The following is a 23,217-nucleotide window of genomic DNA, read 5'->3' as shown; positions in this document are numbered from 1 at the left end:
GAGAATTTCATTAGGGGTATGAATAGAGCTTGGGATCTGCCCAAACAGGCCCAGCACGTATCCCTGCTGGTTTGCCAGCTGCCCTGTCCCATCTGATCAGCTCCTGGTTGTAACCTCTGCCTTGCTTTGGGGTGCTCTTCAGGGAATGCTGCTACAGAAACACAAGACTCTTGTTTTTCTTTAAAAGAAAACACTGTAAATTTTTCTTCTAAATCCATGTGACCCTCTTTGTTATGAATCCTTGTAAACAGGAGAAGCGAGCCCTGGAGCGGAAACTCTCTGAAATGGAGGAGGAAATGAAGGTAAGAAATAATCTTCACTGTGTCTATTCCATTTTTTATGCTTTGTATTCATATATTTGGGGATTGTCACCCAGGAGGAGGATGTTAAAGGTGTCCAGGGGAAGGATCTCATTTTCCTTTCTGCAGTCAGAACTTGCTTTAATGGCCCTGTTCTCCAAACATGAAATGCTAATAAACTGTCCTGTTCTCATTCATCTGATTGCTCCTATGTTTGATTTGTTCTGCTGTTTGATCCGAGAACGGTGAAAGCTGTTCTCCTTAAATGCCTTCCCAAACTAACCTTTTGTGGCATCGCTGAGTTCCAGTGTGTTGACCCCCTGTGCTCTGACTAGTCTGCAGCCCAAGTTAAGCCACTGAGGTTCTCTCCGGATGGGTAAGAAGACAAAGCTGGCTTTTGAGCTCACGCACACTGGCCACAGATAAAACACAGAGTGGTTGTGTTCCTATACTCCCTTCCCAAAGCATGTCTGTCACTGGGAGGCCACAGCAGCCTGGGATAATTCCAGCAAAGAGGAATTTGCTTCCTGGTGGGATGTGCAGCATGGCTTGCTGTCACAAGCCATGGCCACTGCTGCTCCGGCGCGTTCTCACTCCCATGGCGTGGCTTCAAGGACGGTTCTGCGCGTGAGGGGAACCCTGCAGAGCCGAGGCAGCGTCGGGCTGCCCACACAGCCCTGAAGCCTCACCCTGGTTCGGCAGCGCTGCGTCACCTTACGCTGTATTTCAGTGCTCGTGGTCACAGAATGAGTGTCCCCTTGGCTCTGCCCCTGCTTTCCTTCCCTTTGAACCTGAGCAGGTTCAAGCTGCTCTCAGGAGGAAGGGCCCACCTGAGAGCTCTCCTGGCACCGTGCGCTGACAGAAGTGAGTTCCTGCCACCCTGGAGGAGGTTCCAACTCTGTTTCTATTTGAAGGTCCATGTTTCTACCAAGCACATAGCTTTGAAAGGACCATTGGCTTGTGCTGCATCTTCTGCTGCAATAAGTAGCACAATGATGTGGTGGATTCTTGCTGTAAAGGCTCTTGTTGTCTCAGAGAGGAGAAAATAAGTGTGGATGTGTGAGCCAAGAGGCAAAGGAGAAAGGACTGAATATGTCTAAATTCCAAACCCTTTGTTCAGTGAGCAGGTAGGAACCTTTAACTGCACAGAGACTTTTCTGTAATTACAGAATTGGGGTCTTCAAGAGGAATACAGGCATGAGCAGTTTGTGTTGGTCCGTCAGCTCTGCAGATCACTGCAAACCTGCAACTTCAGCCCGTGGAGTAAGAAGACAAGGTGGTGGCCTCTAGTGGCCTGAGTTTGGAAACATACTGCTCTGGGAAGCAGTTAAAGAGGGAAGGTGCCTGAGGGACTGCTGGACACAGCCTCTGGTTCAGGTATTCTGGAGCTACAGAGCCATGGAAGCCAAGGTGGTGCAGAAGGAGAAGCACTGCTGGAGATTGGACACATTCTCACACTGCCTCGAGAGACATGAGCTGAAAGAACCTCTGGTCCAGCTGAAAATGAGCTTCAGGTCCTCAAGAGTGGTGCTGACTCTGCTCTCTGCCCTGTTCTTGCTGCATCGAACAACCAAAGTGGTCAAATTTGTTAGTAGAACAAATAGACAAGAAATTGGAAAATCTCTCTTCCGAGATGCTGCTACATTTTCACTGTTTTTTGCAAAACCTCAAGCATGTGGTGAGTACCTGAGGGCACTGTGACATGTCTTGTTTGACAGTCACTCAAAAAAAAGGAGTATAAAATCTCTGAAGAAAGAAGCATTGAATTGGACCTTTCCAAAAGGAAACTTGTGTCCACTTTCATCATGCCTTGAAGTGGGAGTATCAGCCCTGCTGTGTTTGCCTGGAGTGAGATAACCTCTGCAGAGCATCCCTGTTAGTCCCTAGTGTGGGAGTGGAGCCAGGAAAGAATCTAATAATTCTGGTCCTGCTCCTTGCGCTACATGAGTAGCTGTTGTGCAGAGTCAGGAGGAATAAGTAAGGAATTGTGAAGGAAAATGCAAATACACCAATTTCCTTTAATCTGGAGAGTGGCAAGTAGAAACAACCAGACCTGTCAGGTGATTAGGTCTCAGGTAGTTTTTGGGAATTCTTCCCACTGGTCTTTGAATCCAGCAAGACTCACGTCCAGCTGTTGGATCCAGGGGTGTCTGTGTCCAGCTGTGCACATCAGATCCTGGTCAGGGCTGTCCTCTCCTTGCAGCTGACTTCTGAGGAAGAGGAGGCAGAGATGACAGAAATCTTTGTACTTCAGGCTGTGTTTGAGGGAATGAGCTTTGCTCCTGTCTGGAGTGTGACCCCTGCTACCAAAGCCATAGAGAAGTGAAGAGGAGCAAGACAGGCTTGGTAACCTCAAGAACTTTGGTGGCAGAGCTGCTCCCCAGAGCTGCTCCTCAGACCTGCTCTTGCAAAGGTGACAGAGAAGTGCAGCATTTCCCTGAGTGACTGCACAATTCGACTGGAGATCCAGAACCTTGGCTGAGGCAGGAGAAAGAAAATTAGCATTTGCACTGAGCTGAATTCAATGCCAAGTGCCCGAGGTCCCAACTTCACACAGCAACTGTTCTTGAAGGTCACAGGAGCTCCTTTATTCCATAGCAGTGCTGCAGCTCCTGGCCTCAGCCATCGTGCAGGCTCTGGGCATTTTTATTTAGTGTTGCAGGCACAAAATCCGTTAATTGAAGGCAGGTAGAGGGAACTGAGTAACCTGCTTTTGCTAAGCCAAGTATCAAGCAGAGTGATAAGCAATCACAGCGGTATCATCCAGATCCTGCTCTTTGCCCTTGGCTTCAGTCCCAGCTTCCCAGCCTTTGCTGGATTTGGTGCATAAACAGGAGCCTGGCCTACCTGCAGCACACACACGTTTTTATATAAATGATCCTTTCTGTGGGCTGTGCAGCGTGTGGAGGCTGAGCGATGGCTGGTGGGACCATGCTGAGGTTCCATGCTGTGCTGGTGTGGAAAAACAAAGGTGGTCTCTGAAATAATCACAGTCCTTTCCACCTCATGTGGCACGATGCCCCTCCTATATATGTTAGATGCTTTCTGCCAACAGTGAGCCCTGTGATAAAACAGAGGATCTTTATTATCTGTGTATCATAAAATCATGGAATATCCTGAATTGAAAGGGACACACAGTCCAACCCCTGGCCCCACACAGACACCCCAACAATCCCACCCTGGGCATCCCTGAGAGCCTTGGCCAAATGCTCCTGGAGCTCTGGCAGCCTCGGGCACATGCCCATTCCCTGGGGAGCCTGTTCAGAGTCCCACCACCCTCTGGGGAAGAACCTTTCCCTGATCTCCAGCCTAAACCTCCCCTGGCTCAGCTCCAGCCCTTCCCTGGGGTCCTGTCTCTGCTCACAGAGAGCAGAGATTGAAGCTGCCCCTTGGGAGGAGCTGCAGCCCCCAGTGAGGTCTGACCTCAGGCTCCTCTTCTCCAGGGTGAACAGACCAAGTGTCCTCAACTGGTTTTGGCACCATCAGAAGAAGTGACTATTCCAGTACAGCCATCTTCCAGCAGCTCCTGGTGCGATGTATCACAGGACAGCCATGCCATGTCCATCTGTCCTCACTGAGCACAGTGGCAGCCAGCAAAGCTTAGTCGGGTGAAGGGATGGATGGATGGAGGGATGGATGGATGGAGGGATGGATGGATGGATGGATGGATAGGGTGTGGTGAGCAGGGATCTCGCTGCTGAGGTGCCACTGCAGCTTTCCTGAGGTTTATTGGCTGTAGCTCTGTCTTGGGATCTGTTATTTTTCCAGTGTCAGAATTGCATTGGTGTGTCCAAGGAGCTGCTCTGTCAGTTTGATGATCTCAGGAGCTCAAACTCCATCCTTTGCAGGCTCCCTGCCCTCCTGCCTTGCTTCCCTTGGTTTTGCAAAGCTTTTCAAAGAGGTGTCTTCATTCCTTCGTGGAGAGTAAAGGTGGTGCTTTTGGGCAGCTAGGAATGGAGCTGATGGTTGGGGGGTTTACAAAGTACTTCAGTTTCATACAGGAATGAGTGCTTGGGCAAAATGTCCTGGGGTGCAGCAGGTTCCTTGCCAGCTGCAGCCAGCTCTGGGTGATCACAGAATCCCAGACTGGTTTGGGTTGGAAGATGCCCTTCTTGTTCCACCCCCTGCCATGGCAGGGACACCTTCCACTGTCCCAGGTTGTTCCAAGCCCCGTCCAGTCTGGCCTTGGACACTTCCAGGGATGGGACGGCCACAGCTTCTCTGGGCAACTTGAATAGTGCAGGTTGGGTGGACAGTCATTGTCTTTGTGCCACAGTAGATTTATTCATGGTGCTCCTTGTTCAGGACAGACGGCACCTCCCTTTGAGTGCTTTCTGCTAATGAAATGGCAGAAAGGAACCCCCTTCCCCATAGACCCTTCCCTCTGTCTTCTTCTGCCACTGCGAGCTCACAAGAGGACATGGGGAAGAATGTGGTGCTTTGTGGGACTGCTTTGCTTTGGGACTGGGATTTTGTCACTTGAACTTACAGCTCTTCTTGTGGATGTTTCCTGCCTGCCCCTGCCCAGTGTTGGGGCTCCCTCCATCACTCAGGATGGGTTCTTGCTCAGGAGGGGTTCTTCTTCTTGTGGCCCAGCTGCCCGACCTCTCAAGAGGAAGGAGGGGCAGGGATGCCACTCAGGAAGCAACTCCGCAGCTCTCGGCATCTCCTGGCACCCACAGTGGTGTAAATGTCCAGCACATTAATTCACTTTGGCATTACTGGGAACAGCGTCATCCTTGTGGCACTGGGATGTCTGCCTGGCTTGTATCATCTCCCTGTTCTGCTTCCTCATGGCTTTTCTGTTCCATGCCTCCCATTGCTGCTGTACCTGTGCAAGCCCCAGTTTGTACCTGTGCCCAGTTTGTACCTATGCAAGCCCCAGTTTGTACCTGTGCCCAGTCTGTACTTGTGCAAGCCCCAGTTTGTACCCATGTCCACTTTGTTTCTGTGCAAGCCCCAGTGTGGGGCTCGATCTCTGCCCTGTCCTGTGCCCCCCATTGCCTTTGTGTCCAGGAATTTCCTTCTGGCACATCCCCACTGTGGGAGATGATCTCATTCAGACTTCTGTTCCTAAAATGAGCAGTTTAAGGTTCAGACTTGTCCCCTCTGAGGGTCAGAGATAAATTGAGCCCTGTGACACAGAAGAGTTGAATCCGGGCAGGGATGAGAAACCCCTCCCCAGACCCCAGAGGTTTTGGCAGGACTGAGCCTGGGCAGACCCAGGAGCATCACTCAGGGATGAGGGACACAAGCAGACACAGTACGTGTCTCAGTGATCTGCTGTGGGATAGTGACACTTCGGGTGCTTCAGTCTGTGCCTTTAGGATTTCCCAGGAAGCTCTGATTGCTCTTTGCTCCACACAGCTGCTTTGGCTTTTAGAAATACACGAAGAAAAGGAGTTTTTAAGAAATTCTCCATTCCCAGCAGTGCTTTCAGAGCCTGTGTAGGTGGTAAGTCACTTGTGATAGGTCTCCCAGCAGTTCCCGAGTCCCAGGGCTGTCTGGGTAAACTAGAATATAATCCTGCTTTGTGGTGGGAAATCCCTGTATTTGACCTTTTTTAAGGCTTTGGGGGCCTCTGGAGAAAGGGCTGATTCCCAAAATATCCGTGGTGTGTTGTCAGGCTTTCCCTATCCAGCACTCACTACTATTAATTTCTTCTACTCTTTTTCTTTCACTAAACTCCCATTTCTGTGCCCATTCATTTCCATGATGTTCTCTCTGTATTTCTCTGTCCGCTCCTCTCACTCTCTGCAGAATCTCCACCAGCTCAAACAGATTCACACTCTGAGGCAGATGAATGAGCAACTGCTGGCTGAGAACAGGGCTCTGACCCGGGTCGTAGCCAGACTTTCTCTGCCCGCCAAGCCCTCCGAATCAGAGGAGCTGTAGCTGCTTTCCCTCCGGCTCATCTTGCCTCCCTCTTCCACTCTTCCAGGCAGGTCTCCGCTCCCTGGCCGGGCTCTTGCCGCTCACCTCCTTGCTCTCCAGGGTGTCTGGTGAAGCTTGTGGCTCAAAAGCTTGTGGCAAAGGATCTCTGAATTCCAAGAGCATGGTGGTGCTGCTGCCACAGCAGGGCTTTGCTGGAGCTCTGCTCACCCTGCTGGCTCTCGCTCTGCTTGGCAGATGCTGCTGCCCTTGCCAGCTTAGCATTGGGGAATGGCTTCGGGGTGGCTTGGCAGTGCCAGCAGCTCCTTGCCTGGTACTTTGCCTTGAAACAGACCCACAGAATGGTTTGGGTTGGGAGGGGTGTTAAAGCTCATCTCGTTCCACCCCCTGCCGTGGGCAGGGACACCTTCCACGAGCCCAGGTTGTTCCAAGCTGGCCTTGAACACTTGATAATTGGTGGTTTATGCTACATGTCTGCTTCTAATAGAATTCTTTTTAATTGGACTTAGTTCAGGGAGAATCTGGCACTCAGCAAATCAGATTATCCAAAGTCAGGATGACCAATGTCAGAAATTTTCAGGGATGTTGTGAAAAACTAACATTTTAGACAGAAAGGGTATTTTTAGAAAAACTACAAACTGGGCTGTCCTCAGCAGGTTTTCTTGGTCACTTGAACAAGCTTCTTTCCTTATTTTAAACTGAAATTTTTGAGTCTGAGTCCACAGGCTCAGCACCCCCCCGCCTCCCATGGGCTGGCACAGGGTGGGGGATGCAGCAGGAGCCAGACCAGGAGCACTCTGTGTTTTCATCTTCTGTTTTAAATCCAGTTCAGGACAATTAATGTTTGAAACCCAGGCATGAGTCTTCCCTAAGCTTTGCCCTCACACATCACACAGTTAAATTACATCCCTTCCTGCTACTTCATTGGTTCAATGCTAAAATGAAGCTGTAAATGCTCCTTTCTTGGGGCCCTACCTGTCCTTTGCAGGTTAGTAGGGATATTCATATCCCTTCAGACACAGAAGTCATCTGCTCTTGTGGGCTGGAAGTGGCACCACAGAATAAAAAAATCTATTCTTAGCACACAAATTATATCAAGGCTGATTAACCATAGAAACAAACTAATCAGGGGAATTGTGTCTTCCCCTTTCCAGGAGTCCCAGCTCAAGCCCACATGTGTGTCACAAGGGCTGGGAGAGTCGGGTGTCATGTTGTGTGCCCTGGATTGTGCAGATGGTCAGGTGAAATGATCTCACAGCCTCTCTGGTTTTAATCTGTGGAAGTATCCTCCAGTCTGACCCTGCCTCATTTCTTCTCATAAAGCATGAGTTTAAATCGTTCTCCTTCCCCACATGCTTTGAGATCTGAGAGGGAAAATTGGGCAAAATTATTTCCACTCAAAGAACTGATGTTTCACAACCTGCAGGTCACCTCTCTCCTCCTCCCAGGACGTGTCCTGTTACCACTTCCATCCCCCCTCTGCTCTGTCTGGCTGAGGCTCATTCTTCCCTCCTCACTTACAGGTTCACAGTTCCCTGCCAGTGCCCGAGCTGGGGGAGAGCCATGGTCTGTGAGCTCTGCTGATTTATTTTCACCTCTTTTACTAGGTCTAACACAGGATGTTGCTGGTGTGTGTAAACTCTGCCTCAGTGGTGTCTGTGGACATCACAGCTGTACAGTGATGTCACTGGTTTAAGCTCTGCCAGGTGTACCATGCTCTGGCAGCATTTTCCCAAATCCACGTTATTTCTGAGGAGCCGTGCTCTCCAGTGTCACAGGTAACCCACAGCCCTGCTGCTCAGAGCAACCTCCAGCCCAAACTCACTTCACACCGATGCTGCATCATGGTCAACCCCACCATTCCCTGGGGCTGGGCCCATCCCTGCTCTCATTCCTGTGAGACATCTGAAAAGCTGCTGGAAACTCCCAGCCTTTCCAGCCTGTTCCTGTGGGGGTCATTTCAACCTGACTTGAGGCTACTCTGCGTCAAAGGGAGGAATGCCCTGGGCTCATACTGTGTAGGGCTGATGTGGGGCTTTCAGGAAGCCTCAGTGGGCACTGGTGGAGCCGGGTTATGACCAGGAAGCCTGTCCAGAGGCACTGATTTCACATGTACTTACACTCCTGCATTTTCAGAAAAATGACACAGGTCACAAAGCCCCCATGTGAGGCTCCAGCTGAGCCCTGGACTGGAGTGGTTCTCTCTGCCATCGTTTCTGGGAACCTGTGACAGATTCTCTCTACCAAAGCGAGTGTCAGGACTTCACACGCCCGTTACCACAGCAGTGGGCACTGCAGAGCCACCCCAAGCAGTGACAGGGGCCTGATAGGGACTGTCCATCTGCAGCTCCCAGTGGGTGGTCAGGCTCTTGCAGGGCACTGGGAGGCACCAGTGTGGATGGCAGGTGAAGCTCAGGAGGAAACAGAGGAGTGCAGAGACATCAAGGGCTCTGCTGTCTCTGAGCTCCTGATCACTTTGGTGATGGCAATGCCTCTTCTTTGGCCATGAGAAATGGCACAAGGAGCCAGGAGTGCTGTTCTGGTGACAGCCCAGCCATGCTGCTGCATCTGTCACACCAGCACTGGGTCCAGGGAGGCACATTCAGCATCAGTGGCTGGAGCTCTGGCCAGCCCAGCACATGGATTTACCCTTACCACAGTATCCCACCATGCAGCACCAACCCCTCCTCCCTCTCTGGCAAAATCTCCCACCTGAAGCATCCACCACCAGTGCCCCCAGGGATGGAGTTGGCTGTGTTGGGGCCACCATGGCTTGGTCCAGCCATGGAAGAAGGGAATTGCTCTGGTGGGAGCTGGTACTGCCCACACTCAGAGCTGGTGATCATGGAGGGACTGCAGGTGGAGGGGGGCAGAACATTGTGGTCAAAGCTGAAACACCAGGTTAAGGAGGAAGGAGAAGATCTAGTGCAGATTTTTAATTTGAGGGAATTCCTCCAAGATGCACCTTGGCAGAGAGAAGTAGTGGCTGAGCTCACACAGGTTCTGTGTGAGTGATCCTGCTCGGCCCTGGGCACTCCTGCAGGCGTGGGGCTGGTCCCCCTGTGATCTGCTGGCACCCATGCTGGGAGTGACCCCTTGTGTGTCACACCCCAGACAGGAGCAAGGGGTCTCCTTCTGGTGCCCAGAGCTGGGAACAGTCCTGAAGGTCGCTCACTGCAGCGTGGAGAGCATGGGAAGTCAGCAGGGTTTATGCCAATGGGAAATGCTGGAAGGGTCTTGTTGAAGCTATTTCTTCTCTATGTCCAAAGTGCTTGGGCTTTTGTCTGTGTTGCCACCTCAGTTGAGCACCCAGGAGGTACCTCCAGTGTCAGTGTGTTCTACCAGTGCTCTGGCCTCAGTATTTGTGACTGTATTACACATTTCTGGGGTCCCGAGGAGATTTGGGGATATTCTGAAGAGATTTGGCAAGGTCCAGTTCTAAATGAAGATTCCAGACCTTTGGTTTCCCCTCTAGTCCTGGCAAAATGGAAAAAGCATATCAGGAAAACCAGCTTTATTGTTGTCTGCTGAGTTGTATTTAGCCTCTGGGCACAGGTTTGGGGTGAAACAGCTCAGAAATGGTTCCTGTCCTGCCAGCCTGGTCCTGACCTGCTACTGGGGCTGTGGCCTTGCTTCACACCAGGGGCTCCCTGGCTCGGGGCTCCCTGGCTCAGTGCTGTGCTCGAGGCCCCTCTCACCCCTCACGCCTGGCAGCCAGCTTGTGAAAGCTCTGGAGATGCTGCAGAGCCATGGAAGTGCGCTGGGTGGAGGGGATGCAATGTCCCCTCTGGCCCTCTGAGCCCCTCTGATCCCACCTTGTCTTTGTCTCTCTGCAGATTTTGACAGAGCTGAAGTCGGACAACCAAAGGCTGAAGGATGAGAACGGAGCCCTCATTCGTGTCATCAGCAAACTCTCCAAATAGGAATCCTGAGCAAAGGCAGGACAAGGAGGGGTGTCCTACACCAGCTGCCAACCCCACCACCGAGCCCTACCCCCTTTCCTTCCCGTCACGTACAGCAAGCGTTTCAGCCGTGGGATCAATGTCACACCTGCCTTGCCCTGTCCTTTGCTGTACATTCCCTTTCTACCCCTATTTCCCCCCAGCACAGCCCCTGCCATTTTATTTTCTTTAATTTATGCATGTTGTGGTATCTCGGACATTTTATTCAAGGGAGAAATGTGAGGACTGGGTTTGAGCTGCCAAAACTTCCAGAAGCTCAGTATTTGGTTTTGGACTCTGACCTGGAGTGGGAAGCTCCCACTGTAAAAAGTGACATCTGAAGAACTAATCCAGCATATCCAAGCCCATTACAGGTGGGAAATGTGAACACGGGCTGGGACTCTGAGGATGCACATCAGCCCACTGAGATGTGGGACTCTGGTTAAATGTGGTGCTGTGAAAGCCACCAGAGCTCATGTTTGTCACAGGCTGATGAGCTGTTTTGCAGAGACCTCCTCTTGCCCGTGTAGACTGAGTCTTTTATTTAAGATAAGATTTTGAACCTGTTCGGTGACATCAGTGCTGACACTCAGTGTCAGACCCTTATCCCTCACCCTCCCTTTGCCCCACAGCCTGGGTGATCCTGTGTCATGCTGTGTCCTTCCAGGGCTCCTGTCTCTGTGGTTGGTAGCATCCAGTTGCCACCTGGACTCCTGTTCCCTGGGGCAGGATATATCACAGGCGCTTGCCGAGCTTTCTGAAGGATAAACTTGAACCCCTACAGACCCTCTGCTGCTCTCACGTGTGTGTGAGTGTGAATCACCCTGCAGGGAGCTGTGCCCATGCCAGAAACCAGCCTCCCCTTCCCAACAGCCATCTGGGGCATTCTCCTGCTGCCCCCCTGAAGGCAGAGCCCTATAGCAGAGTCTGGTCTGGTATTTTGGGTACCCTGCTTTGATTTGCAGCAGGATTTGTAGAGAGAGAATGCCAGCATCCTGTCCCACACACCTTGGAAAGGCCAGGGTGTGTCAGTGTCAGAGGGACAAGGAGCTGCTGGTAACTGAATCACCGTAATGAAAGTCTTCTAACCTGTCAAAAACTTATGATAAGCCTTGACCTTGAAGGAAACCTCCAGAAATACTCCTCTTTAATGTTACATGCACTCTGAACAGTTTGGAATTGTTCTCTCCATGGGCATTTAGACATTGGCTCCTCTCTCCGTGCTCTGGGACATCATCAGGTCTGTTGAGCTTCCCCTTAACAGACTTCTTTCAAACAATGCCTTCCCTCTCAGAGACGTCTTGCTGTATCCAAAACACTTTCCCATCTACATCCTTCCATATTTGTCCCTTCATCCCCTTTGTCCTTGGACTCCCCAGACTCTGTCTGGCAAAGGGCAGCATCTTGGTCACTGAAGCTGGAGGTGACGATGGAGCAGCTCTGCCACGTTCCCAAGCAGCTCTGCTGGCTCTGGCTGGGGGGCTCTCCACTGTCAGAGAAATGAGATACTTGAACATGAGCAGAATACTTGAGCTTGCTCAACAGGGTAAAACTTATCTCTGTTGGGCACTCCTGGGATTTTTCGAACCTTTTGCTGGTTATTGCCTCAGAAGGCATCTTTATTTTCCTCTCCCTGGGGTTTTTTCTCTTTGTTGGGTTTTTTTTTCCCCTTATTCTCCATTTTTCCCCCTTCCCCTCCCTGTCCTGCCTGTTTCCACCTCTCTTGCTCTTCTTGGAGCTGCCAGTTTTCCCCAGGCAGCTCTGACCCCAAGTTGCTCTTCAGCTGGTGGAGCTGTTTGTGCAGCTGAGGCATCATTTCTCCTGGTACACTGAGGCCCTTCCTCTGCTGCTGAGCTTTGGGAGGAAGAGACCAAAGCTAGTAAAGGCATCAGGGTTTCTGCAGAGCACTGCCTAAGCCAGGCATCCTTTTTATATTCCTTGATTTTAACCCTGCTCTATTTAACGGCTTTAAGTCTTGAGATCCGGTCAATGCTTCCCCTGCACGCCGTTCCCTCTTGGTGCACTCTTTATGTGAGTACTTCTGCCGTTCTTGATGTTTTCTCTCTTGGTGACCCACTCCTCGCTTCAGCCTCGGGTTCTGGCTCTGGTCAGGAGATCAGGGGATCAGGAGCCCGGTCCCTTCCGTGCCACGTGGAGGAGGAGACGCTCCCCAGCTGGGCGGGTGCTGGGCCGGCGCCCCAGGCCACGCATCCCGGCAGGATGAGGAGGAGAGTTCAGAATAAAGATCCTGTTCTTCTCACAGGCGGGTTCCTGGCAGCAGGAAGAAGCCTGGTGTCTGCTTTAGGGAGAGGGTTCAACCCAATCTGACAAATCCATCCCGCACTGATGTTTTGCCCCTTCCTACCAGGACACTCGCTGCGCTTTTTCCGAGGGAACAGAGTGGGAAGGCTGTGGGAGGCTCGTTCTTCTGAGTGGCACCTTCAAAGCCAAACCACTTCAGTTGAAGTGTCTGCTTAGCACTGGATTCTCCTGAGCCCTGAGCCCCCGCAGCTCAGTGTCCCTGATCAGCCAAAGCTGTGAGCGTCTCGTCGTGACGGCGCAACTGCAAACCAAATTCTTGAGAATGGATTTTTTTTGTCTCACTTCATGCCTGACATAACCAGTGCACTGAGGAGGTGATGAACAGGACACCTCGAACCCTGTGCTTGGGGCAGGGTGCAGAGCAAGTAGGTTTTAAAATTGATCCCTCTTGGAACCAGAGCATTTGCCAGGCGTGGTCTCCCTTGGGGAACACGAGGTTTTTTTTCTAAGCAATTGCTTGGGGTGACTTAATTTTAATTGCTTGGGGTGAACCCACCTGTTGTGGCTGCGAGTTTGGTGATGGCTCTTTGTAAATAAACTCCTTGGAGAAGCAGGACTGGCTGATGAGATGGGGAGAGAATGTATTTTTATGCAACTTTTGAGTGGCCTTTCAAACCCTGAGATGAATGATTTGTTTTACTGGTTGTTGTTACATAGTATTATAAGTATTATGTGTTTGAAAGTTTGGGAATAATATTCACAGCTATGATGCTTGTAAACACAACAGTATTTATAAATGAATAAAATAAGAGTTGATAAAATAGAAGCTTTGACTTTGCTTGCATCTTTCCGGAATTACAAGTTGAGCTAAAATTCCCTGTTCCTCCCAAAATTCTTGTGGCATAACAATATCCATCATCCAGAAAAGCCCAAATGTTCTGCAGCTACAACACAGGTGCTTTTTCAGGGGAAGCTGAAATGAAGGAACTGGGATGCACATCCCTGAAAAGCACCCAGCAGTGGGAAGGTGAACAGGAGAGGGTCCCGTCTCCTCCTGGGCACCACACTGCGGATCAGGCCCATCTCCCACTGTGGTGGCAAGCCCTGTGTTTGGTCTGCTCAGCAGTTTGGTCAGCACAAAGTGTGGCACAGGCAGGAGGTGGTGTCACATCTGGGAATCTCTGTCTTGGGTGAGGCTGCTGGAACCTCCACATGTTCCAGTCTTCTGAGGTGGTTGGTGCAGGTTGAGTTCTTCCCTTAGGGTTGGGGGTGTCCAGCATCCCTGCGGAGCAGGATGTGACTGTATGGACCAGACTCTGTGTGCTGGGGCGAAGAATTCTGTGGGGACCTTTGATATTTCCCACCTGTGCCCCATGTCTGGTCCGGTCTTGCTCAGCTGGAGTTCAAGGCTGCCCAGAACACAAGTCAGAGGGAGCTGGGGGGGCTCAGCCTGGAGCAAAGGAGGCTCAGGGGGGACCTTGTGGCTCTGCACAAGTCCCTGACAGGAGGGGGCAGCCGGGGGGGGGTCGGGCTCTGCTCGCAGGTAACAGGGCCAGGAGGAGAGGGAACGGCCTCAGGCTAGGCCAGGGCAGATTCAGGTTGGATATTGAGGGAAATTTCTTCCCTGAAAAGGTGGTCAGGCCCTGGCACAGCCAGCCAGGGCAGCAGCGAAGTCGCCATCCCTGAAAGTGTTTAAATGGTGCAAGAATGTGACACTTGGGGCATGGTTTAGTGGTAAACATGGCAGTGCTGGGTTGAACTCCATGATCTCAGAGGGCATTTCCAACCTAAATGATTTCATGATTCTGTGTTTTGGGGTACCTGGGCCCTTGTGAGGTTCCACCCACACCTCCATCCCTCCATCATCCCTGGGCTCACTGCCCTGGGTCCTGCCCCTCACCGCGGATGCCCCGTGAGCCCCAGCAGCAAGACCAGAAGGGAACCAGCTCCTTTCAGCTCGTTTCTTTAATAAGGAGACGGAGATCATTACAAAATAACCATCAAACGATCAGAGACGGAACGACAGAGTCCACACGAGGGGAAGGGGCATTAAAAGCAGCTTCCGCCGGAGCCGAGCGCTGCGGGGCTGGGACGGGGCAGAGCGGGGCCGGCACTGAGGGTCCAGGAATCGCCGAACCTGCGACTCCCAAAGGAGCTGGCTCCTCCCTCCCAGCTCGGGAGAAAAAAGGACAAGGAACCAGAGCCTGTTGCCAAGACTCGTGGATTCACTTCCTTTTAACCCCGGGAGCATCCCTGTGGCACAGCTGGGTGCCTCCAGGAGAGGAGAATGCCAGCTCTCGTCCCCGAAACAGAAACCACCGACTGGACATGGCAGAAATAACCCAAATTGCTCCAAAAAGCCTTTTCACCACCGGCAAGTCGACCCCAGCATCTGCGCCCAGCGTTGTCCCGTCCCCTCGCCCGGCGTTACAGCGGCACCCAAGGCCACCGAGGCGGTGGCCAGTGCGGCTCCTGGCAACCCGAGCCCCACGAAACCAGGGGGGACGTGGACACATGGGGGGAAGGGGGTCACGGCTCACCGTGGGCCTGTCCCCGTGGGGTCCCGGTGCACCGTGCTCTAATATGGCTTCTAAAGTTGCTCTGACGGTGAAATGCACCAACGCGACACAGGACACCGAAGCCACGATGTTGCTGCTACCCGGCCATGGGACAAACGCGACAAGATACAGGAACACGACACACATGGGCGCCACGGCTGCGTCGGTGACAGCTCACCCTCCGCTGGCGGGCCGGGCTTGGCATGCTTTGCTTCTTGGCATTATTTTCTTCTTTTATATGATTTAATTGAGGATTTTCATTTTATTTGGGGGGAGAAAAATCAGGGCGGTGGAGAGCTCTCGAGCGATGAGTTTTGGTGGTCGCCGCCTCCTCCCTGGCGGGAGGCCGGAGATGGGGACGGCAGTGCCGGGGCGGTGGCAGCGCCGCCGGGCTGGGGCCATGCTGCTACTGCTACGTGGCTGCGTCGCATGCACTGCTCGTGGTATATACAGCTATGTCTCCATATATTTTACCTACACACAGCTAAGGGGGGATCAGAGGCAGCGCAGATGGCTTCAGTATGTTGGTTGGTTTTCCCTTTTTTATAAAAAAAAAAAATTATGTATTAAAGTCACAGTCTTCCCCCTCCCCCAAGGCTTAAAGAGTCTGAATGGAAAGCAGCCAGGTGGGATCTCCACTCCTGGAGGGACCCCGGCCGATCCGGCGGGTCTGGGGGGCGAAGGGGGAGGGGCGGCGCGGAGGGGAGAGCACAGCAGGGGGTGCATCTGGTGTGTGCAGGTGTGATGTGCAGATGTGTAGGGTGCAGATGTGCAGATGTGCAGGGTGCAGGTGTGCAGATGTGCAGGGTGCAGGTGTGCAAGGTGCAAATGTGCAGGTGTGCAGGGTGCAGATGTTCAGGATGCAGATGTGCAGGTGTGCAGGTGTGATGTGCAGATGTGCAGGGGTGCAGATGTTCAGGGTGCAGGTGTGCAGGTGTTCAGGATGCAGATGTGCAGGGTGCAGATGTGCAGATGTGCAGGATGCAGATGTGCAGGTGTGCAGGGTGCAGATGTGCGGGGTGCAGATGTGCAGGGTGCAGATGTGCAGGTGTGCAGGGTGCAGATGTGCAGGGGTGCAGGGTGCAGATGTTCAGGGTGCAGATGTTCAGGGTGCAGGTGTGCAGGTGTTCAGGATGCAGGTGTGCAGGGTGCAGAGGTGCACACCTCCACCTGCTTCCCTGGGAAGGCTGCAGGGCCATGCACACTCGCTGGCTGCAAGCAGGAGGATTTCAGTGCTCTTTCTAATTCCTCCTCTTTTAACCCACTCCATGTAAGGCAGATGCCCCCCCCCACCCTTCCAGTGCCTGGATGGACCCCAAAATGAGACTGAGTCCTACCACTGCTCCTGACCATGGGGTGTCAGGCCCCCTCCAGCTCCCCATTTTTAAAAGCATCCCATAAAAGACTTCTTCTCCCTTTGGCTACAGGGGCAGGGCAGGACTGCATCTGTTGACACTGACACATCCATTAGGAAAAGGGACTAATTGAAGCTGGAGATGGCCCTGAGGGACCACTGGCTGGGTGACCCCTGCAGACTCAGTGTGGCCCCACTTTCACCAGGGCATGGGCCAAGTGCAGCCGCAGTGGTGGTGGAGGTGGTCATTAGAGGTTCCTGTCCAACATCCCCTTCCCACACTGCAGCTTGGCTATCCAAGCCCCAAACCTCCCACGGATGGAGATGTCCTGCCCTGGGGACCTGTCCCAGAGCTGCACAACCCTCCAGGGGCAGGGGCTGGTCCCCGTGTCCATTTGAACCCCCTGAGGTGTGGCTGCCACCAAGTTTCCCATCATCTCTCCACCTTCAGAGGGGGCCGGGATGCCCTTTGGGAAGCCAGAGCTGTGGGAGCTGCCAAAGCATCCAACAGCACTGGGATGAGCTCAGTTTTGGCACTTTGTACCTGGACCCAGGACACCCTGCACCACGGTCCCAGCCCTGGTGTTGAGCTCCCAGAGCAGCATCCCCAGTGCCAGCACATCCCTGGGGCTCTACCCTTTGCTGCTGCAGTGCTGGAACCCCCAGCACTGAGTCCAGGGAAGCCAAAGGGAGCAGAGCGTGAGGCTGCTGTGGAGCTGGAGCTGGGACAGGGACACGAGTTAACATCAGTGCTCCAATATAGACTGGACTGAACTGGGCAGGGCTGCTGGACCCTCTCCCAGCAGCAGAAAACTGTGTTGGCTTTCTGGCTCAGGGGCTTTTCTGGGACAGTGGGAGAAGTGGCCCAGAGAAGCTCTTAGCCACTGTCGGGGTCACAGATATGGCTTATACCCCGAGCAGGACGGGGTGGGTTCAACAGCCAGTGGCCTGGTGGGGAGTAGCAGCTCATGGGGGTTGGGGGCTTTGGTCCCTTGTTGGCCCTGGGCTTGCTCTTGCCATCCCCACCTGCAGCAGGTGGTGGAGCTGGAGCTCCCCATGGCTCCTCGGCTACCCCAGGCTGGGGTGCCCAAGGCAGGGCTGAGCCCTGGGACGTGCGATGGACAATCTCTGGGGGGACACCTGGTACCGCTCTGGGGGGCTGCCCCCATCACATCTGGAGACCTCTCATTGTAAACCTGCCTTGTGGAAGCATCTTTATCTACAGGATTCACCAAGCATGGTGGGACACAGATGCAAATCACCCAGCGCTGCTCCTCTGGGGACAAAACAGAGGTGGTGGTGCTGGTGGTGGTGGTGATCCACACAGTGCTGCTGGTGCATCCACATTTCACCCTGTGTCTCCTTGGAGCAGCCCTCCTGAGGCTCCCTGTGCCCAGACTGGCCTCCACAGCTCCTGCTGCAACACTGAGGGCTTGGCACCCCACCACCACAGCGGGATCCATGGGCCCTGCAAGCCTCTCCTCAGAGAACCCAAATCTGGAGCTGGCCTGGGGCACTCAGCCTTCCTTGGGGAGGACCAGGGGGAGGCACCTGGGTCTCTTCAGAGGGTCTTCTGCACCGTTTTTCTGTCTCACTGCTGGTCATGCCCCAACCAAGCACAGTGGGTCTGGTCATCTCACACTGTCAGGCTCCAGTATCACCTCCATGCAACATTCCATGGTTCCCCACATGATTCCAAGGGCAGGAGGGCAGCAGCAGTGCTGCAGGCTGGTGACACAGCTGCTGGGGCAGGTCCCAAGTGTGCCGGTGGCTTTGCACCGGGAAGGGATGGCGAGCAGAGGCAATGGGAGATGCAGCAGAAGGGAGCAATGCTGAAGAACAAAAAGAACCATCCATGTCTTTAACCTCTTCCCCTGGAAGCTATTGGGACTGCCTGGATACCCTTCCAGAGGCATCAAGGGGCATTTCAGCTTAGAACAAAAAACCAAAAGGAAGGTTGCAGAACTGAGGTATCAGTAGCTCTGGGTCAACTGTCCGCAGTGCCCGGCTGGCAGAGTTGCCTATTTGTTTTTCCCGAGAGCTGCATCTACTTCTTCCTCTGGCTTCAGCGAGTGCCACTGGGCAATGGGCCGCCGGGGGTTGGCCAGCATGTCAGACCAGTGCCGCAGCTCCGTGCCGGTGGAGTTGAAGCCTGTGAAAATCTTGCCAATGGCTTCGTTCTTCCCCAGCTTGTCGTAGTCCAGCACTGTGATGACCACTTGCACTTTCTAAAGGAGGAAACCTTCTTTAGAGGGGTGGAAAGGCGCAGTGGCCACACAGCTCCATAGCCCCAGGGTGCCCCAGGGATGCCCCAAGGCTGAGCCCCATGTGGCTCGTTTTGGGGCAGGGCCCCCTCCCTGCTTCCTTCATGTCCTTCCCCAAGGAGCCCAGAGCCCAGTGGGGGCCCGGCTCATCCTGAGCTGACTCACCTGAGAAAGGTCACCAAGGTGTGGTGTGGGGCTGGGCAAGAGCTGTGGGCTACTGGGCAGGGGCAAGGGGCACGGGCAGGGGCTTGCACAGGACACGGAGGAGCAGAAGGCAGTGGCCAAGGGTCCAAAATGCCCCCAGGACCATCCTGTTATGCTTGAGGTGAGCACTGTAGGATCAGGAGCAGAGGAAAGCCCCATTTCAGCCGTGATCTGGGTTGGGGGTTCATCTCCCATGGGTGCTGCCCAGCCTCCCACCTCTGCCCCCCCCACCAGCTGCCCTCAGCATCAGCCCAGGCCCCAGATGGGACTGGAAGAAATCTCCAGGGTGACCAGACCAGGAGCTCAGCAGGAGCGGCTCGGGCTGCTGGGAAGGCTGGGACAAGAGCTCAGGCAGCTTCAGGACATCTCCCATCCCAGGGGAGTCATCAGACAAACCTGTATCTGCTCAAAGGGGATCTCAAAGCTGAAGGACTCATTGAAGTAAGGGTTCAGGGTCTTCTTCTTGACTGTGGTCTTCTTCTTCTTCAACCTCTTGCCATTCTGCAGCAGGTGGATCTTCACGTAGGGATCTGGGGGGCAGGATGGGGCATTAGCCAGGGCTGAGGTGCCCAGAGGACACCACTGGTCGGGTCCCAGGAGACATCTCAACCCAGGGTGAGGGAGAGACCACCCTGAGTAAAGGTGGTCTGAGGTTTGTGGATGGATGCCAAAGACAAAATAGTTGGGCCGGAGAGGATTTGTGGGAGCAACTGGCCAAGGGATGGAGTTCTTCTGGATTCAGCAGAGCTGGGGAAGGGTCTGGAGAGTCAGACATATGAGGAGAGGCTGAGGGATCTGGGGGGCTCAGGCTGGAGCAAAGGAGGCTCAGGGGGGACCTTGTGTCTCTGCACAACTCCCTGACAGGAGGGGGCAGCCGGGGGGGTCAGGCTCTGCTGCCAGGGAACAGGGACAGGAGGAGAGGGAACGGCCTCAAGTTGAAACACGGAAGGTTTAGGTTGGACATCAGGAAAAATTTGTTTATGGAAAGGGCGGCCAGGCATTGGAACTGCCCAGGGAGGTGGTGGAGTCTCCACCCTTGGAGGGGTCCCAAGAATGCCTGGACGTGGCACTCAGTGCTCTGGTCTGGGTGACAAGGTGGGGATCGGGCACAGGTTGATGATCCTGGAGGTCTTTTCCAACAGTAATGATTCTGGGATTCTGTGCTGTGGGCCCTCTTGTAGGAGGGCTGGGGACAGTGGAGTGACAGCTGGCCTGTCAGGTGAGTGGCACTGTGTGGGCTCTGGCCTGTCGCCCTGGACAGGAGCAGGAAAGCCCACGATAAAGCTGAGTCCTTCCAGCCATGCAGGTACTGCTCTTGTGGTTAAAGCATGTCTGGAGAGAGCTGAGGACCCCAGAATGGGGCTGGGAAGACACTTTGAGCACAAGACATGCTGTCAACTTATGTCCCCAGCCCCCAGGTCAAGGAGGAGCACTTTCACCACCCAGGTCCTGCAGCATCCTGGTCCTGCTCAAACCAAGGGGACCAAATTCAAAGCATCCTTCTCAAGAGTTGGGGATGCATCTCATGCCCATCTCCCCTCACCTCCCGGCCAGACCTTGGGCTGTCTGCAAAGCATGAGGAGGCACTGGGGGGCTTTCCCAAGCTCTGCCAGACAGATGGCCCCAGAGTCCTTCCCCACAGAGGATGCTGAGAGTCCCCAGTGGGGCAGGGGGAGGCTGCCTCTGAGCAACACCCACCTGAGAGGCCCCCCACATCCATCTTCTTCAGGTTCTTGGCTTCCAGGATGCAGACAGTGAGCTTCCCGGCCGTGGGCACGTACCGGAGGGAGATGCAGATATCGCCCAGCTTCTCTGGCTGCCAAGCAGAGCAGCGAGTGGAGGTCAGAGCTTTGGCAGTGCCTCGGACTGCAGTGTTTGGACACGATCACACATGCAGGTCCCCCCAAACCCTGCTCAGTCCAGGCACAAGCACAAGCACCCCTGTGCACCAACACAAGAGTTTGATCATTGGGTCCAGGACAAGCCAGGCCCAGCATAGCACTCTGGATGCTTTCTAGTCTTCATTTTCTGTTATTAAAACATTTTTACACAGAGGAACAACAGGTCAGATCCTGCCCTGCCAGGACATTCATGGCACCCTGGTGGGACCCCACAGTGATGGTCACCCTGAGCACTGTGGGATGGCCCTGAAAGCAGAGCTCGCCCCACGGCCAGCCCCCATCTCAATCCCCCAGCCAGGGGTTCAGCTGGCTGAGGGCTGGCTCTCACCTCCTCCTTCTCGCCACTCTGCAGGTCCCGCCACTCCTCGATGGGCTGGCCCAGGTCCACTGTGTTCATGGGCACCTTCACCTCACCGATGATGTCGTGCTTGGAGAAGCGATCGAAGTCGTAGATGGCCATCACCAGCGTCTTCCCACCCAACTCCTGGTAGGGGACCTGCACAAAGGGACAACGACCAGGCTGCAAGCCAGGCCCACCCACTCCTGGAAGGGAAGGTCAGCACACAGGATTGCTGCAACCAGGGAGAAGGATGAGAGTGGGAGACAAGGTCCTGTGTTCTGGATGAAGGGGCTCACCTTGAAGGTGAAGGTCTCATTGAAGGCAGGGTTGAGGGTCTTCTTCTGCACTTTGGTCTCGTACTTCTTCTTCTTGTCAGGGAGCAGGAACACCTTGACGTAGGGGTCTGAGGTGCCGCCCATGTCCAAAGCCGGCAGTTCGGCAGCTTGGAGGATCCCCACTGTGAGCTGGAAGGGCGGAGGAGTCCTCAGTGAGACAGCCCAGCCATGCACTGCAGCTGCCAAGGGCTCATCTCCAGCCCAGCATGGGGCAGGACTTCCTCTGGCACAGCACCCGGCTCCTCCTTCCCTCATGTGCCTCCCAGTTCCAACACGCAGACCTGTCCTCTCATCTCCCCCCCGGGCAAACCCCACTCCTCAGCTGAGCCCCAGCCACTCCATCACCTGGTTTGCCTGGAAATCGTAGTCCAGTGAGAACTGCAGCTTGCCCAGGTTCTCCGGCTCCTTCTCCTCTTCCTCACCTTCCCCCTCTGTCAGGCCCGTCTCTGCGTCATCGTCGTCCTGTTGGTCCTGGAATGGCAGCCAAGGTGTCCAGCTCAGCAGGATGGTCACAGCCCAGCAGCCCCACACCACTGGGGACCTCAGCACCCCAACCCTCCTGGCATCTCAACACCCAGCTTGTCCCCACCAGGGACATGAAGCACTGACAGGGCAGGCTGGGGATGGCACTGGCTGTGCCACAGCCACGCGGCCGCCAGGGAGCCCCCGGTGCTGGTCCAGCCAAGACGATGTGGGGCTGCCAGGGGTGCCAGGACAAGGAACTGACTCCAGTGGAGGGAGTTTTGGTGCTTGCAGGTGGTGGGTCCTGTGGCGCCCAGCCCGTGCTTGGAGGAGCACTACAGCCAGAGCTAAGGGCTTATCGGGGCCATTTCCAGGCTTTGCAGGCTCAGAAAGAGATTGTCCCCAGGAAATCCACCCCTCTTCCTGCCTCTCCAAGCGCAGTCCACGGGGTGGGAGTCCCAGCTCCTTACTCCCTCTTTGATGTGTCCCCAGTCCCCCATCCCACCCTGGAAGCAGATGATGGAGGAGGCTCATGGTGGCACTTACGTGGAGGGTGTCCCAGAGCAGAGAGGCAGCCAGGGCAGGAGGACAGTGAGGGCACCGTGGGTGAAGAGAGACACGTTACACAGACACCGAGGGACCCATGGCAGGGTGGGGGATCAGGGCTTGTACCACCCCGTGGAGCCCCAGAGGACGCAGCCCTTGCTCTCCACTGGGGAATCCCACCCCACATCTCCCCCCTCTCCTGCTCCAGCCCTGTCTGCATGCCCATGGTGCCCACATGGCTCTGAAGAGCAGGGACAGACACCCAAATTCTCCCACCCCCTCCAAATGGCCGTGGGTCAAGGCCATTGAAATGGCCGGGGTGGCCCCAAGCCTGTGGGTACCAAAGCCCACCTCGGGCTGGACCCCAGGATGAGGTACCAGCACCTGCCACTACACCACAGACTTTTTGGGGATCCCAAACTGGGGGGTGTTTTGGCCTGGTGGCCCTGCCCTCTCAGCTGAAGGCTCAGAGAAATGAGTTCACACTCATTTCTCTGACACACATTGCCCCAGAGGGAGGCAAGAGACACAAGGGATTAAATCAACATTTCCTGGCTCAGGTGAAGCATTGGCAGGTCCAGGCCAGCTTGAGCTTGGTCCACCTGGGCCACCAGACACTGGAGGACAGTGCTGCTGTCTCAGGTCCTCGCTCCACTGTCCCATCCCGGGGTCCTGGTGGCTCCATCCCAATCTGCTGCCTGATCTTTGAGTGCCCTGGCACAGTCCATCAGCCAGCCAGAGGGGCTGCTGGCCAAGCAGCCCAGGAGGACATCACCTGGTTGCCTGACTTCATGTCCTTCATGTTCATGGCATTCTTCATGCCTTTGCCCTTCTCCTTCTTGTTCTTCTTCTTCTTGCA

At 54.4% G+C, this 23,217-nt stretch overlaps 2 protein-coding genes across 2 annotated transcripts in view; one reads left to right on the top strand and one right to left on the bottom strand.

Annotated features, from left to right (window-relative positions):
* The window catches only part of PPP1R12B (protein phosphatase 1 regulatory subunit 12B), a 130,395-nt gene extending 117,175 nt beyond the window's left edge, over positions 1-13,220 (top strand). The window contains 2 exon segments of the mRNA XM_039565107.1: positions 252-302; positions 10,028-13,220. Coding sequence (XP_039421041.1) covers positions 252-302; positions 10,028-10,114 — 138 coding nt within the window. The 3' untranslated portion in view covers positions 10,115-13,220.
* A 2,795-nt stretch (positions 13,221-16,015) lies between these two features.
* Positions 16,016-23,217, bottom strand: part of SYT2 (synaptotagmin 2) — a 22,715-nt gene continuing 15,513 nt past the window's right edge. Inside the window, exons 3-9 of the mRNA XM_039565477.1 lie at positions 23,134-23,217; positions 21,696-21,812; positions 21,312-21,479; positions 21,004-21,171; positions 20,473-20,590; positions 19,171-19,304; positions 16,016-18,534 (exon numbers count right to left, since the gene is read on the bottom strand). The exon at positions 23,134-23,217 is cut by the window's right edge and continues 86 nt beyond it. Coding sequence (XP_039421411.1) covers positions 18,328-18,534; positions 19,171-19,304; positions 20,473-20,590; positions 21,004-21,171; positions 21,312-21,479; positions 21,696-21,812; positions 23,134-23,217 — 996 coding nt within the window. The 3' untranslated portion in view covers positions 16,016-18,327. The remainder of the gene's footprint in view (positions 18,535-19,170; positions 19,305-20,472; positions 20,591-21,003; positions 21,172-21,311; positions 21,480-21,695; positions 21,813-23,133) is intronic.

The sequence above is a fragment of the Corvus cornix genome, chromosome 26 (genome assembly GCF_000738735.6).
Source record: "Corvus cornix cornix isolate S_Up_H32 chromosome 26, ASM73873v5, whole genome shotgun sequence".
Classification (NCBI taxonomy): Eukaryota; Metazoa; Chordata; class Aves; order Passeriformes; family Corvidae; genus Corvus; species Corvus cornix.
Note: the sequence above shows the minus strand (reverse complement) of the source record. Positions and strands in the feature narration are given on the sequence as shown.